General features: G+C 45.3%; 1 protein-coding gene across 2 annotated transcripts in view; it reads left to right on the forward strand.

Moving 5' to 3' along the window:
• Positions 1–16,106: 16,106 nt before the first annotated feature.
• The window catches only part of NOL10 (nucleolar protein 10), an 88,261-nt gene continuing 87,212 nt past the window's right edge, over positions 16,107–17,155 (forward strand). For both annotated transcript variants that reach the window (XM_019943282.3, XM_019943283.3), the window contains exon 1: positions 16,107–16,274. In XM_019943282.3, the coding sequence (XP_019798841.1) occupies positions 16,209–16,274 (66 nt within the window). In that variant the 5' untranslated portion in view covers positions 16,107–16,208. The remainder of the gene's footprint in view (positions 16,275–17,155) is intronic.

The raw sequence follows: 17,155 nt of genomic DNA on the forward strand, positions 1-17,155 counted from the left end.
CTGGGTAGGCGGCTGGAGTGGCCGGGCATTTCCCTGAACCCACCAGCCCAGCTGCCCATCCCCTCTCTCCTCCTCAGCCTGCAGCCGGCTCTGGAGATGATACAGGCCCTCTAGACCCTGACTCTGAATCATCTCTGGGCCCCTGTTGCAGACATAGTGTCCCACACGGACGGGGTCCTCAGGAAGGCTTGCTCTGCGGGCTATCCTACCTGAACTGGTCCTAGAGATCTGCGCTTAGCCAACAGGCCAGCGGGAAGAAGTTTGCAGGCAGAGACAGGAGAGCACAGGTGACAGTGGTGGAGGAAGTGGCCCATCCTGTCCTCCTTGTCCTTTCATTCCACTGAGAGCCTGAGGCCAGCCAGGGGAAAGTCCCCGCCCCTCGGAGGACAGCGTAGGTGGTTCCCTGGCTGCAAATGAGGCTCCTGCCCAGCATTTTCTTAAAGAGCCTGTAAAATTCCCATTTAGAGCTGCTGGTAGCCCCTGTGAAAATGTATACCGATCTGGACTACATCCTTCTCTCTCTGGATATATTTGGCGAGAGTGACGCAATGATGGTGCCCATTTGGAAAATGAGTGCTGCAGTCCTAGGGAATTTTGACTAAGAATGTTTAAAGGAACGATGGTTCTCAACACACATAACTGCCACGAGGAGCAGCACGAATTTTCAGCAAGTCTCTGCTTTCCGGAAGCCTGCTGACGTACTAAGCAGGGCTTTCCAGGTGTTAGTGAACTCAGGGCCGAAGTCTCTCGGGAGAGGGCTGTGGGTCCAGGTTGGGTGTGAGCCTGAGCCATGCGTCTGTGAGTTTGGGAGGCCCTTGGGGACCCTCATGTCTTTGACCAGCTCATCCGTCACACCTGAGCACTTCCTGCTTGCCTCACTCCTGTTCTTCCCAGGGTGCTCTGAGGCCTTGCCCGATCTCTGAGCCTGGGGGCTCCCTGGAGACACCATCCAGGGCAAACACACTTGTTGTATGTCAACCTGCCTCCTTCCTGCTTAGCCCTCCCCTGAGGATATCCATGGGGAAACCGGTGCTGCCAGGCCAGATGCCTCCGTGTCCGCGAAGAAACCCCTCCTGCCGAGGGTCCAGCAGACCACCGCACTCTCCCCCTCCTAGGAAGGGACCTGCGTGCATGGTGGTAGGTCCTTGGAGATGACAAGGTCTGTCAGGGAGAGACCCCTGTCTGCCTGGTTCCCTGTGAGGGAAATCAACAATGAGTATTTCCTGAACGAATGAATGAGTAAATGGATGGATGAAGAGGAATGAGTGAAATGTCATCATCTGGTCCCTCCCGCCTGCTCTATGAGGCCGGGCACCTGACTTTGGTGCAGTATTTCTCTCCAGCTCAGATGGAATGGCTTGAGTGTTCCTATGGACAACGTCCATCCCGGCCTCTAAGCTCCTCCACTCCAAGGCCCTTCCCTTTGGTCCTTTCAGCTGCCCACTCCTGTGGACGCACCCTGCACCTTGTCATCACGTGAAACTGCCCCACCTCTGAAAGCTTAGATAGCAATATCCCACTCTCGTGCCCAACTCCCACTGCGCTGCCCTCAGCGCGCCCACACACGTACACACACACACGCACACACGCATGCCTCTGCCTTCCCCTGCTCTGTCACCTCCTCCCAATCTGGCTTCTTTTCCTGCCAGGCCTGACTGTCTGAACTTCCCTCTCATCAGCACCTTTGATTCTCTCGTGCCCTACTCCTCCCGTGAATCACCCTCAGCTCATTTCAGCAAAACCCTTGATGCTGAGTCTCCCCCACCTACATCTGGGCAGCTCAGCAGTGCCAGAGCGGCCCCACAGTGCTGCCCAGCACCGCTCTTGTCCTACTTTCCCAGCTGTCCCTTCCCTTTGGTCACTCACCCGTTCATGCTTCCAGTGAATACGCTTTGATCTCCAATGCGGGCCAGGGCTGTTCAAGGTTCCTGGGGCTCAGCGGTCAAAGCCAGATCAGGTGCCTGCTCTCAGAGACCTCCCCTGCTGCTGGGGGGACACAGTAAATAGATAAATGACCGTCACGGTGGTCCAGCGGGGTCAGCCTCACTGTTCTGCTGCAGTTACTACCTAGGGCTTTGCAGCCTTCATTCTGAAGATGACCTTGCCCCCTACTTCAAGAAAAGTGATACCCTCGGATGTCATATCATTTCTAATTCTGCCAAGCTGTGAATTTACCACCCTACGTACCTCTAACCCCACAGCTGCTTTGTTCTTCTTGTTTAGAGAACGCGACAGGTCCTCCTCTTCAAGGCCAGTGTCCCCCACCCCCCGTGCTCATCACCGAGGACCCCCTCTACTTCCCCTATCGGTTATCTCCTGGCTATCCTTCATCGTCACACCGTCATTCCACGATCCTTCCCCTCGGCATGCAAACAAGCTCAATTGTCTTCTCTGTTTGTTTTTTTTTTTTAATTTTGTCCCCGCCATGCGGCTTGCAGGATTTTAGTTCCCTGACTAGGAATTAAACCGGGCCACCCCAGTGAAAGCGCTGAGTCCTAACCACTGGACCGCCAAGGCACTCCCTCCATCATCTTCTGTCTTTAAACTACCCTCCTTAGGCCCTGAGCCTCACTCTACACACCCCCCTCCCCAATCTCTCTCCTTCCTTCTAAACTTCCAGTACTGTGTTCGCATCCTGACTGCCAGGTACAGCCGAGTTCCCCTGCTGTTGAAGGACCTACTGTGTGCTTGAACCTATGCTCATTGCTGGGGTAACCACGGGAGCCATGACAGGCAAGGCCCTGGCCTCAGGCAGCTTACATTCTGGTGTGGAAGGCAGATCACATGCAAGTAAACAGGTAAATGAGAAATTTACATATTTTTTTTAAAGTTCTATGAAGAAGATTAAAAGGGGTAGTGAGATTGAGAGTAACGGGGAAAACCCACTTCAAATAGGGTTCTCCCTGGAGAAATGACAGGGCCTGAAAGTTTAGAATCACCCAGATTCGTGAGGGGTGGGGACAGGAAGAGCCATGCCTGGTGGGAGGAGACTCCCGGCTCTGCTGGGGACAGTGTGTGTAGGTGGGAACCATTCCCACCTCAAGCCGCTACCATCTGTCCTCACTGCTTCCTCGAAAACAATCCTCCCTCCATTTTTAAGCCCCGCTTAACGCTCTCCTCTGGAATCACCCCTTGCTGGGACTTGCACGACTCCATCCTCTCCTGTGGCCACTCATTTCCTGACTCTCTCCTGCATGTCCTTTCTCTGACCTCCCTTTACTTTTGTTGTCCCCAAAACTCCATTCTTTGCCCGCTCCTTTCTCTCCCTGCACCGGAGGTTTGTGACTTTGGGGGATCACAGATCCCTTTGATTCTCTGTTGACCTCTCCTCCTAGAAAAAATAACTGCACATTACACAATACATAGGATTCTTTTCATATGATATTATCAAGGAGTTTGTGGGCCCCTCTAGACTCTCGGACTCTAGAAGCCTCATCTATACACTTTCCCAGAGAGATTTCAAACATTCCCGCAGGACCATCTATTCTTTACAACTTTTAAACATTGAAGTGTAGTGGAAAGTGAGGGGCGAATAGGCAGAAAACAGAAGATTTTTAGGATAGAGAAACTACTTTGTATAATATTATTATGATGATGGATACATGTCATTATACATTTTGTCCAAACCCACAGAACACCAAGAATGAGCACCAAGGATGAAACCTAATGTAAACTACAAACTAGGTGGTAATGATGTGTCAATGTAGGTTCACGGATTGTAACAAATATAACACTCTGGTGGGGGACTTGATAATGGGGGCGGCTGTGCACGTGGGAATTCTGTACTTTCTGTTCAATTTGGTCACGAACCTAAAACTGCTCTAAAAATTAATGTCTATTATTTTAAAAGAGGAACTATAATGTATACAGGATAGAGAACAAAGTACAGGTGTACAGCTCAATGAATCACAGGTAGGAACACCCATGGAACCAAATCAAGAAATAGAGCATTAGTTAAAAAAAAAAAAAGAAAGAAAAGAAAAGAAAAAAGAGTATTAGTAATGCACCAGAAGCCCCCTTGGCCCTCTGCCGTTTGGTATTTCCTCGCACCCTCCAAAGGAAACGGCCAGCCTGACCTCTAAAGCCATTGAGTAGCTTTGCCTGTTATAAATAGAATCGTACACTATCTACTCTTCGGTGCCTGGCTTCTTGATTCCTACATTATGCTTTTGAGGTTCGATGTTCTTGGGTGTTCATTTTAACCGGTGTGCAGTATTCACTGCCGGGTGTCCCGTGGTGTATTTTGGTGGACTTCTGTTTCAAGTTTGGGGCTTTTAGCAATCATGCCGCTGTGAACATTCTTGTACATGTCTTTCGGTGAACACGTTGTATGTACTCCTGTTGAATATATATCTGGGAGTGAAATTGTTGGGTCCTGGAGTTTACCTATATTTAACTGATGTAGATAATTCTAGTTTTCCAAAGTGATCGCACTAAGCCAAACACCCCAGCAGCAATGTGTGAAAGTTCCTGTCATTCCAAATCTTCATCAATACTTGGTGTTTTCAGAATTTAAAATTTTAGCCTCCAGATGCGTGCGTAATGACAGCTCATTGTGGTTTTAACTCGCATTTCCGTGATGACTAATTATGTAGAGGACACTTTCATGTGTTTGTTGGTCATTAATATACTCATATATTTTGTATTGGGTTGTTGTTTTCTCACTGTTGAGTTGTAGGAGTTCTTTATACATCCTGGATACCAGGCCACCATCTGATACACGTTTTGCGAATATTTTCTACCAGCCTGTATCTTGCTTATTCATCTTCTTAACTGTCTTTTTTTAAAATTAATTAATTTATTTATTTATTTATTTTTGGCTGCATTGGGTCTTCGTTGCTGCACACGGGCTTTCTCTAGGTGCGGTGAGCAGGGGCTACTCTTCGTTGTGTGTGTGGGCTTCTCATTGCGGTGGCTTCTCTTGTTGCGGAGCACGGGCTCTAGGTGTGCAGGCTTCAGTAGCTGTGACGTGTGGGCTCAGTAGTTGTGGCGCATCGGCTTAGTTGCTCCATGGCATGTGGGAATCTTCCCGGACCAGGGCTCGAACCCATGTCCCCTGCATTGGCAGGTGGATTCTTAACCACTGCACCACCAGGGAAGCCCAAGAATGGACTTTTCTTTTTTTGTGTGTGTGGTACGCGGGTCTCTCACCGTTGTGGCCTCTCCCGTTGCGGAGCACAGGCTCCGGACACACAGGCTCAGCGGCCATGGCTCACGGGCCCAGCCGCTCCGCGGCATGTGGGATCTTCCCGGACTGGGGCACGAACCCGTGTCCCCTGCATCGGCAGGCGGACTGTCAACCACTGCGCCACCAGGGAAGCCAAGAGAATGGACATCTTAATGACAAATCTCATCTTGAATTATTTATGTATCTCCCCATCCTCCCACTCCCCCCCAACACACCAAGATCTGCTCTTGTGTTATCTACTGTCATACCTGACCCTGAAGCTGGGAGGCACCCTTAACTTTGCCCTCTCCCTTAGCCCTGACAGCAATCATGACGGCCTGCTGATTTTTCTCCTTTGTCCCTAGTGCTACCGTGCTAGTGCAGGCCTTCCTCATTACTCACCCGGATAATTGCAGTCTCTGATTAATTACCTGGACCCTGCAAATGCAGCTCATGCACCAGCCTGAGAGAGACTGTTTTTGCACATCTGACCCCACTACTCTGGCTTGAAACCCATTAGTTCCAGGATCAGTCCCAGTTGCCTTAACTTGAAATGTACCAGTTCATGACCTGGCTCTTTCTCACCTTTTCAGCTACATTTCCTGACATTCGCTGTCCCTTCCTTTTTCTGAAAGCCTCCCCCCCCCACATGAGTTGGGACCCCTCCTTGATGCAGCAGTCATGCCCTGTACACAGGACTGGGCACATAACGCAGGGTCCCTTGCTCAAAAATTATTAAGAATTTCAAGATGACAACAGCAGAGTTTTAAACCAGGTGTGAGTGGGGGTCTCATGAGCATGGGGCCCTGTGTGACTGCACAGGGCCTTTGCACTTCCCACTCTTGTCATTGTCTCTGTTTGTGTGGAGCAGGAAGCCCTAGAACTCTGAAGGACCCAGGCAAGTCATCCATGAAGTGAGCTGCTTTCTTCCAAAATCAATGGCTTTTGTCTTTTGTTATAACCTGATCACTTTGAATGCCCTTAGAAGGTAGAACATTGACTACTATTATAGTCCAGCTGCTCAGTTCTGAAAACTGAGTCAACAAATGATTATGTTCCGTGAGGCCCACTGTGATCAGGGCACTGAGAGCCCTGATGGGATGAATTTGCTTGTGGTTGTGATGTCAGCCAGTAATCCCACCACAAAGGTGGAGCTTGTGATAAACTTTCAAGCACAGACGTCACCAGTTTCCGTGTAGTATAATTAGCCTGTGTTCATTCTCAGTAAATATCCGTTCTTATTCAAAGGATTCTATACATTAAACTGTCCAAAATAGCTCCTTCAAATAGACTGGAAATGCACGCCCGTGTGTATTTGGTATCATTTATGCAAAGTATTAGTGTGTGATTGAAGGAGAAAGCGTGCAGTGAGGTAGCATCCCACTGCCTGGGGTGAGGTGTGGTGTTTATTTCAATCTGGTTTGGGGCCCAGGTCCTAGTGAGGGTCTTCATGGTCAAGTATAAGAGGTCTTCCAGTCTATCTTACTGCCAACTTCCCTGGCTTGATTTCTCCCACTCTAGAACTCCTTGGCAATGTGGACTACATCCTATGCAGACCTTTATTCCTAATATGCACAAGGTCTGGCAATAAGTCCAGTAAATGTCTGGCTACTGAATGGAAGATAAAGGGAGAAAAAAAGAGGGAAGGAAACAGAAGGGGAATTACAGCGTTGGATTATATTATCTTGTGGAAGTAAGTTAACTTACATTATCCCTACCACCACTACCCAGAGCAGACAAGCAAAGAAAACACAGCTTTACTTAATCTAAAGTTCAGCTTAACTTTGTCCATAATGTAGATAATAACTCATTCTGGTGCATTTAAGACAGTTAAATGTCCATATTAATAATACTAATGAAAACAATAATAAATGTATATTAATAATATTTATGAAAGTTATTTTCTTAATAACATGCATATAGCTTTAACCATTTTTAATTTAGTTATTCATTTATTTATTTATTCAACAGGCATTGAGTGCCTATCATGTGTTGTAACTAGGGAGTAGATTTTCATGATCAAACATTCTATAGTTTATTTCACCATTGGCCATTTGTGGACTTAACATAATAAAAAAGTAAATCTTTTTTTAAATAATTTTTTTTATTTTATTTATTTTTGGCTGAGTCGGATCTTCTTTTTTCTGTGCAGGCTTTCTCTAGTTGTGGCAAGCAGGGGCTACTCTTCGTTGCGGTGCGTGGGCTTCTCATCGCGGTGGCTTCTCTTGTTGCGGAGCACGGGCTCTAGGCGCACGGGCTCAGTAGCTGTGGCGCGTGAACTTAGTTGCTCCACAGCATGTGGGATCTTCCTGGACCACAGCTCGAACCCGTGTCCCCTGCATTGGCAGGCGGTTTCATAACCACTGCGCCACCAGGGAAGCCCAAAAGTAAATCTTTTTAACAGTAAAACTATTAACTGTCTATTCCTTTCTCTTTTTTGCTCAAGTCACATAAAATGGACAAAAGGCATAACACAAGGCTGTGTAAAAATACAGGGCAGCACTGTATGTCAGGTATGCAAACTGCATCTGCATGTTAACATTATCTCATACATTCTGGAATCTGTGTGTCAGTTCAGCCCACAGAGAAAGATTTACATGGTATTGTCTTACTTTTATATAATAATGTCATCTACAAAGCATTTTCACGTGTGTAAGTTCACTTGAAATCTGCCTTCTAAAAAAAACTTACAGCCTAAGGCAGACATATTGACAAATGTCTGAACACATAGTAGTAACTCAATAGATATTCTCTGAATGAGTGTATGAATGAATAGTGTTACAGGACACATGATTAAGAGTTAATTATTAAAATAACACAAAAACTTTATAGTAAGTCCTAAAGGCTTTTCAATTCAATTCAAACATGGCATTTACACATGGTAGTAGCTGAATACATGTGTGCTTAACTAAATTTAATTTCTCACATCTTTGCTATACTCCAGGAGTCTATCGCATGGAGGGAGGAATGGTTCTCTTTTTCCCTCGGTGGGAAAGACAACCTGTACATGATGATGGTGATGATGATGATGATGTTGATGGTGACGACCATGCAAGCCACATGAAGTTAGGCAGAACTCTAAGATGACCCCATGTCCTTCACCCTTGCATAGCTCCCTCCTCTGTAACTATGATAGGCTATTATGTTACATCACATGGCAAAAAAGATTTGGCAGATATAATTAAGGTTACTAATCAGTTGATCTTAAGATAGGGCCACCTACTCACATGAGCCCTTTAGAAGAGTCTTCTCTGCTGGATGCAGAGGGGACGTCCCTGAGACCCACTGTGGCCAGCTTGAAAGATCATGAGCATGCAGACTGTGAGCTGCCCATGGGGGTCACGGAGGAAGGACCTGAGAACGGCTTCTGGGAGCTGGGAGTGGCCCCCGGCTGACAGCCAGCAAGGAAACAAGGGATCTCAGCCCTACAACTGAAGAAAACCGAATTCTGCCAACAACAAGAATGATCTGGGGAGCTGATTTCTCCCCAGAGCCTCCAGACCAGCCAGCCTGGCCGACACCTTAGTTTCTGCCAGAGAACCAGCCACGCCAATGCCATAATTCTGACCTACAGAACTGTGGGTCAATATTTACGCTGCTTTGAGCCACCAAGTTTGTGGTAATTTGCTATTAGCAATAGAAAACGAATCCAGTGGTTAATGGTATTTTTAAGGTGTGGAAAATTCCTCTGCAGGTTATGCGGAACCCGAAGCAATGATTCAGAGTAACAGGGAAATGGGTGAGCTAGGCATCCTGGGCTGGGAAGGGCGTGGCTAGCTATCAGGCATTTCAGTATTTTGAAATGGGGTCTGACAGGCGAGAAGAAGACCACGCGACCAGCAAGCGTCTGGAAGAGAGAAATGTTATCTTTGGGGATCACTTATAGTAACATCTTCCTCTTTCCTTCATTCAACAAATACTTATATTTGCTCTCTTCTCAGTGTTGCATATAATTACATATATGTATAGCAGTCAGATGGATAAGGTCCCTGTTCTCACGGGGCTTATATGCTAGTGAGCATGGAGGAACCAGAGTATAAAACACTTCGAGTGTTAAAGAGTAAAGTCATTTCAGGTAATAAATGCAAGAAAGACAATAAAGCACATGGATGTGATGGACGCAGCTGGGCGGGGGCAGGGCTGCTATGGGTCGGAGAAGGCATTTGGGGGTGGGGGGTGACATCTGAAATGAGATCCGGATGCTGCAAAGTAGCAGCGTGGAAATGCTGAGGACAGAGCATTCTGGACAGAGAGAACAGCAAGTGCAAAGACCCTGAGGCCAGAAAAGCAAGAAAACAGTGTGGCCAAGTCACTGGGGAGAGAGAGGTAGGCTGAACACAGGTGGTGGAGGATCTTGTTAGGCATCAGGAAGGAGTTTGGATTTAAATGTGAGTGCACTGGGTTCTAAGCAAGGGAGCGAAACCATCTGATGCACTATTTTAAAAAGGTTGCTCTGAGGGCTGAGGGTCAGGGGATGAGTGAAAGCAGGGAGACCAGCTGGCAGCTTGGGGAGCCAGGCAGTGGGTGGCAGTGGCAGAGTAGAAATCCAGAAAATCTTCTTTGGAGATAAAGCAGATAGACTTCCCGGTGGATTTGACTTGGAGAGTGAACCGCTTGGTGAATATAATCCTGTTTATTGGGAGGGGGAAGGCCAGGGGTGACGGGTATCAAGAGCTCTGGTTCTGGTGGATGGTTGGGAAATCTATCCACAGCCTATTGTAGTGCCTCATGGAGAGAAAACGAGGAAGGAGTTTCCAGAAGAAACAGAGACGCTCCATGGGCTTAGCAGGAGGACTCTCAACACTGGCTTCATCGTAACAAAACAAAACAAAACAAAAAAACTTTATTTTGAAATAATTTTAGATGTACAGAAAAGTTGTAAATATACTACAGAGAGTTCCCATATACGCTTCACTCAGCTCCCCCATTCTACCCATCTTACATAACTATGGCGTATGTATCAATACTAAGAAATTAACATTGTGCAACACTATTAACTAAACTACAGATTTTATTCAGATTTTACCAATGTTTTTGCTAATATCATCTTTCTGTTCCAGGATCCAATCCAGGACACCACCATGTTGCATTTAGGACTTAATTCTTTTTAGTGTTTTATTTAAAGGTGGACAAATGTAAACCTAGTATAAGTTTATTATGCTTTTAGCTCTTGTATTACTGAACACCAAAACAAATTGATACATTATTTTCATGTAAAACTTCAAACCAATAGAATTCAAATTAATTTACTATGATAATTTATATATAGATATTTTTGATAAAAACCAGTTGCTGCTTTGCTAGATGAATATATAGCACTGCTATGACATGAGATCTGTTGCATTCTCTATCCCCACCTGATTTAATTCTTCCCACCACCGTCCTCTACATGATCAATTGCAAAACCTTCTTTCACATAATAGGCCATGACATCGTTGGGCTTTCACTTGGCTCAGACGTGTCCCTATCATATTATTTCATGCCATCCTCTCTCCTTCTAATCACTGAACCGAGACAATAAAAGTAGTGGCACGTGGAGCCAGTGAACTGTAAACTTAAAAACAAACTTGGCACTGATATGAGCCCTAGTGCTTTTCAGAAGACGCCAACCAGATAATCAGATATGCTTATATCAGTTGGTTAAAAACTTATTGTTGAAATAGAAAAAAAACACAATGAAATGTTATTTTGCAAATACAACTGTAAGCCCCAGTTTAAGAAACACTGCAGTGAGATTAAATAAAATGTATGATGAGAATCTAGGTATTTACGGCCCCCTGGAGGTGAAGGAGGATGAACTGGAGTTACTGAGGTACAGAGGGTGGGATTAATAGTAGTCCGAAGAGCAGGTGCAAAGACTCGAAGGAGGTGTGAGAGAGGGTCTTGTATTTTTCACGCTGTGAGTAATTCAGCTTGGAGAGTCTAGGGAGTGAGCGGGGGTGAGAGACGAGCTGGGGAGGGGGCAGCATCAGGTACAGTGGCTGGGAAAGTTGGAAGGGGCCAGCAAAGGTGTTCTTCTAGGCTTGGGGAGAACTAAAGAGTTTCAAGTTAGACTGTTGATGTGATCAGCTTTGCCCATTAGAGACATGACTTTGTCTCCTGTGAGAGACAGATTTGGGGCAGGAAGACCAGAATAAAAGGATTGTGATGGCCAGGTGGGAGAGGATGAAATTTGAATTCCTCTGGCAGTGGGAACAGAGAAGAATGAATTTGACATCTGAAAGGGAGACTCTAAAGGATTTGGAGTTGGATTGGCTGTGGACGTAAAGAATTGGGAGAGGAATCTTGAATGTTTACTTGAAGGTCTCTGGAATGGCAACTAATAACACAGCAGTTAAGGTTATTTGGAGTCTACAACTTTATTTTTTTTCTTAGACAGTTTTTAATGTTTTTGTTCCCAGGAGTAAATAATAATAACTAATAAATAGTGCTTACTATGTTAGGAACAGTTCTAAGCGTTTCATATGTGCTGTATTTTATTGAATCTAAAAGCCCATTAACTATAAGATGCACCATTATCCCATGTACCATTAGAAGAAAAATACTGTCAATTAAATATGCATGACATACAAGACACACCTGATTTCAGGGATGATAAAAATAGGTATCCTGGACTCAGTGAATTATAACACACACTCATTTTATCTTTATAACAGCCCTCTGAGGTAGGTTCTATTATTATCCTCATTGTTCAAATGAGGAAATAGAAGCAGAGAGATTACATGAACTTGTTCTATCCAGCCTCTATCCAGGTAGCCAGGATTTGGACCCGTGCAGTCTGGCTTTGAAGACTGTACTCTTAGCTCCAAGCACGGGCATTGGATAAAGCACCACATTCAAGTTCATCACAGTCTAGGGACTGAATATTCGTGTTAGAGATGAAACTAGAAACACCCAAGAAGCAGCACCTGCTTCGTAGTTCCACCCTCAGTGGAAAACAACCCTAGAACGCAGAGGATTGAACCCTCAGGGCAGTGACTGCGGGAGGGGCACCATCCTGGCACCAAGGACCAAGTACACCTTGTTCTACCTGGCAGAAAACACCATGTTCCTTGCAGTGTGGTTCCTGACTCTCTGACATTTCTTGTTGGAGAAGGAAGATGTATAAATGGGCATGTTTGAAACAATCATTTGGCAGAGAGCTGTGCTGTTTCCAATATGCCAAAGGCCAAAATGTACGGGACAAAGAATTAGGACTTTGGGTCAGGATGTGGAGTGAGTAATTGACTCATTTTTATCAAGAAATATTTACTGAGAGTGTGCTATTCACCAGGCAGTGGGTTAGGCCCAGGGAACCCAGAGATGAAGTAAGGCCCAGACTGTCATCAAGTCTAGGTGCAAAGGGTGGTCAGACAAGTACCTTACAAACCACAAAGGTAATTGCCATGGATTTACTTCAAATCTTTCAGAATAAACCAAGGATGAGGAAGTGGTGAGGGTATAGCTGAAACATAAATGGTTCATGTGTGAATTGTTGAAGCTGGGTTTTATGTACATGAGTTTAATACACTATTATACTTCTAAATATGTTAAAAAATTTCCTAGAGTAATGAAAATGAGGGAGAAAGAAAATAACAGGGTGAAGAACATGTTCAAAAGGAGTCCATCCCCCATGGAAACAACCTAAGTGTCCATTAACAGATGAATGGATAAAGAAACTGTGGTATATGTATAGGATGGAATATTACTCAGCCATAAAAAAGAATGAAATTTTGCCATTTGTGGCAACATGGATGGATTTGGAGGGCATAATGCTAAGTGAAACAAGTCAGACAGAGAAAGATACTGTATGATATCACTTATATGTATTATTTGTGTTCTAAAAAAGACAACAAACTTGTGAAGGTAAAAAAAGAAGCAGATTCACCGATATAGAGAACAAACTAGTGGTTATCAGTTGTGGGGGGCAATACAGGGGTGGGGGAGTGGGAGGTACAAACTGTTGGGTGTAAGATAGGCACAAGGATGTACTGTACAACACGGGGAATACAGCCAATATTTTGTAATAACTGTAAATGGAAAGTAACCTTTAAAAATTGTACAGAAATCAAAAACTTTTTAAATTTTAAAAAAAGGAGCCCATCCCAAATTTAACAAAAAAGGAAGCTTTATGGGCTCTATTTTAAAAATGATATTTTAATTAGGCTTGAGAGGTTGTGACTTAAGGAAACCAGAGTGCCTGCAGGAAACCGCCAAGAACAGGCATCTAGTATCGCATGGCATCCGTGTTCCTTATTATTGTCTGTAGGATGTGTTAAATTACGGTGCATTTTAATAATAAAAATCTGCAAAAAAAATGGTATTTATTCAGTATAGTGAAAGTATGGGAGAATGAGAAAAATATTCAGAAGGTGAGTTTTGAGGAGATGGTGGCCTCTGGATATAAGGACAAGGGGAGGGCTTCAAATGACCATCAGCCAAGATTCAAAAGCAGAGAAATGAAATTGATGTTCATGAGGTAGACGGCAGATCTAGGGGTCAGTCAGTGGGAAATCGGATTGAATAAGGTAAAGTGAAATGGTCTAGGACTCTTTATCATCAAAGTTAGGAGTAGGCTATATCTATATATATTATACCTAACACATGTCACTTAATAAGTGACAGACATGCTTGTGGTTTACACTCAATGGGTCTTTACAATACGTTCTTGAAAATAATAAAGGTAGGGACTTCCCTGGTGGCGCAGTGGTTAAGAATCCGCCTGCCAGTGCACGGGACACAGGTTCGAGCCCTGGTCCGGGAAGATCCCACATGTTGCGGAGCAACTAAGCCCGTGTGCCACAACTACTGAGCCTGTGCTCTAGAGCCTGTGAGCCACAACTGCTGAGCCCGAGTGCCACAACTACTGAAGTCCGCGCGCCTAGAGCCCGTGCTCTGCAACAAGAGAAGCCACCCAATGAGAAGCCCGGGAACCACAACGAAGAGTAGCCCCCGCTCACTGCAACTAGAGAAAAGCCCGCGCACAGCAACAAAGACCCAAGGCAGCCCAAAATAAAAATAAATAAATAAAAATTTATTTTAAAAAATAATAAAGGTAGTATTTTTTTGTGTATGAAAGTATTCAAAGTGTCTTGGAAATCATCCTGCATATTTTGGAAAATAAGCATTTTCCATTTTTTTTTAAATTGAGGTATAGCTGAGTACAATATTAGTTTCAGGTGTACAACATAGTGATTCAATATTTTTATAATTATACTCCATTTAAAGTTATTATAAAATATTGGCTATATTCACTGTGCTGTACAATATATCCTTGTAGCTTGTTTATTTTATACACAATAGTTTGTACCTCTGAATCCCCTACCCCTATCGTGTCCCTTCCCCCTTCCATCTCCCCACCGGTAACCACTAGTTTGTTCTCCAGATCTGTCAGTCTGTTTCTGTTAACGTTTTCTATTTTTACAACTTGCTTAAAAGGCCTATTTTATTACCACTCTGAAGCCCATGATCTTTCTCTCCCTTGGGACACCGCCTCCCCAAGGAGGATGGCAGTCCTACGTATTTTCTCAGAAAAAGTCTCAGGCGGAAGGTAGAATTTGGACTGGAACTTTAAGGTAGAATAAGGACAGTTACAATAGGAACAAAATTGTTGAGCTCAGAAGTCCTTACTCTGCCATGAACAATATAGCTTGTGCTCAAAGTGACCCACCTCAGTTATATGAAAGTGGAGTGAGTACTACTCTCCAGTTTCAAAAGGACCCTTTTGTACAGTTAACCGACACTTTCTGCTGAAGTTTCATCTAACCACACCAAGAATTCTTAAGTCCTCAGATCTAGGCAACAGTCTCTAAGTAACTGGATGATCAACAGAGAAAGTTTGTGAACTTTTCTGAAAACGATACTTAAGTGAGGGTGTGTCTGTCAATACTGTCTCACACCCAACTCAAAAAACATCAGGTTCAAATCCATTTCTTCCCTGATCACCTCTTCTTTTACCTTTTTTCCCCTCTTCTTACTACGCTTTTTCTTTTCTTTCCTTATTTAGTGAGATTGCCAGGAAGAAAATTTTCTCTACCTTTCTAGGTTCTTTTGGCTGGTCTAAGAATTAAATTGACATCAGATTAATATGTGAAAATCAAACAAAAGTGCAATAACATGTATACATGGGAGGGACCCAGGAAAACTGAGTAATGAACCAAAATGCTGGAAACCCTCATCTTAAATACCATCTTCAGCTAAAGACAAAAAAGATTGTTTCGGGCACTGGTTTGAGACTTCAAAGGCGAGGAAGGCAACTGACATGGAGATTAAAAAGCAAGTGTTTGGTAAACAAATGCTTGCTGGGTATCACAGAGACAATGGGACACAGAGGGGAATTTTAACAGGCTTTGCTAGGTTCCTCCCTGTGTACCACACCCAGTTCACACTCTAGTTATCTACATTCTTCTAGACAGTGAAGGGGAAGGTCAAAGTTTTTTCCTGTGTCTTTTGGGCCTTGATTGGTTTCAGCTAGAAATAATACGCACGCCAAAGAGACATTTTGGGATGGCAAATTTTGCTCCCCTGCAGGATGAATGTCAATTCCAGATGAAAATATTTTTTTAATATCATTTTTAAAAAGCTTTTATTTCTAATGGAATATTGCAGGAACACTGGTGAGAAAAGAACTCACTTCCACTTTGAATTCGCTCCCAGGTCGCATTCTCTCCCTGGATTCCCTGACCGGGCCCCCCAAAGCCTCAGTCAGCCCAGACAGCCTCGCCCTCCCGGGTACCTAGACCCTTCGGCCTGCGCAGAGACCCTAAGAGCTTCCTGCTCCTCCCTGCTGAGAAAAGGGAAAGCAGTTCTTCGCCCTCCCTATATTAAGGTCGCTCCCAGCCCCGCCGCCTCCAGGACCTCACTAGTTAGCATCCCCTAACTCCGCCACTTTCCCACTTCCGGGACCGGCGCTTTTTCCGGCGCCCGGAAGTGCGTCATCACCCAGCGCCCGCGCCCCGGGCCCCACGCCGCCCAGGCACTCCAGGAGGCCCTGAGATTACGGTGCTTGCGTGCACTGCAGCGTCCTGGACGGGAACGGGGCTGGCTGCTCCTCGGCGCCGCGATGCAGGTCTCCAGCCTCAACGAAGTGAAGATTTACAGTCTCAGCTGCGGCAAGTCCCTTCCCGAGGTGAGTCACGTCGGGTCCTCCTCTTCGCGGGGCAGCCGCCCCTCTCCTCCTTGTTCCTGGTAGTTTCAGCTGGGCCCGGGCCGGCCCCAGACTAGGGGAGGCCCAGAGTCCAGGGACGGTGCCTGGGGGAGCTGGTCGGTGCTGGGAGACGAGGACAGTGCTGTTACCGCGCCAGAGCCTGGGCCGAGGGGTGATCGGGATTGATGAGTTGGCTTGAACTTTTTGCGGGTAAAGTTCTCTAGAACAGAGGAGCTGTCCCTTTGGGCTTGTATAATGTTCACAGCCGCTGCCACACCGAGGAGGAAAACGTGGACAGATTGGTTGACAGGTATTTCTCCCCCACTTTAATGCCCGCTCATCAGCTCTTCGTTGAATTCCTGTTATATGCCAAGTTCTAGAAATACAGCAGTGAAGAGAAATGCGGACTTTGCGTCAGCAGCATTTATGATGTGGACGGCAGTATTTTTGAACCTTGCTGAACTTAACTTGATTTCGTTGAGTCTTAGGACATCAGAATTGGAAGGCGTTTGGAAAGTCAGCCATTCTCTTCCAATCTTTTCATGTTGAAAATATGCAAAAGATCCAGCGAGGGGAAGGGTGACTTGTCCAGAGTCATCCACCTAGGCTCTGTAGCTTGTGTGTTATTTCTCATAAGTGCTGGTCAGGCTGCTGTCGAAGCACTGCCAGTGAGAAGAAACTTTTGGCAGAAGCTCTTCCATTTTGAGACTGCTTGTTAGACAGTTGTTTTAAAACACCCCCCCTTTCTACATGCCGCGGTTGCTCTGAGTCCTGCCCTTGGAAATCAGAATAAGTGTAACTCTTCCTTGTGTCTGACCCTAAAGGATTTGGAGCCAGTGATTAGACTCTTCTCAGAATTCAGG

The sequence above is a fragment of the Tursiops truncatus genome, chromosome 14 (genome assembly GCF_011762595.2).
Source record: "Tursiops truncatus isolate mTurTru1 chromosome 14, mTurTru1.mat.Y, whole genome shotgun sequence".
Lineage (NCBI taxonomy): Eukaryota > Metazoa > Chordata > Mammalia > Artiodactyla > Delphinidae > Tursiops > Tursiops truncatus.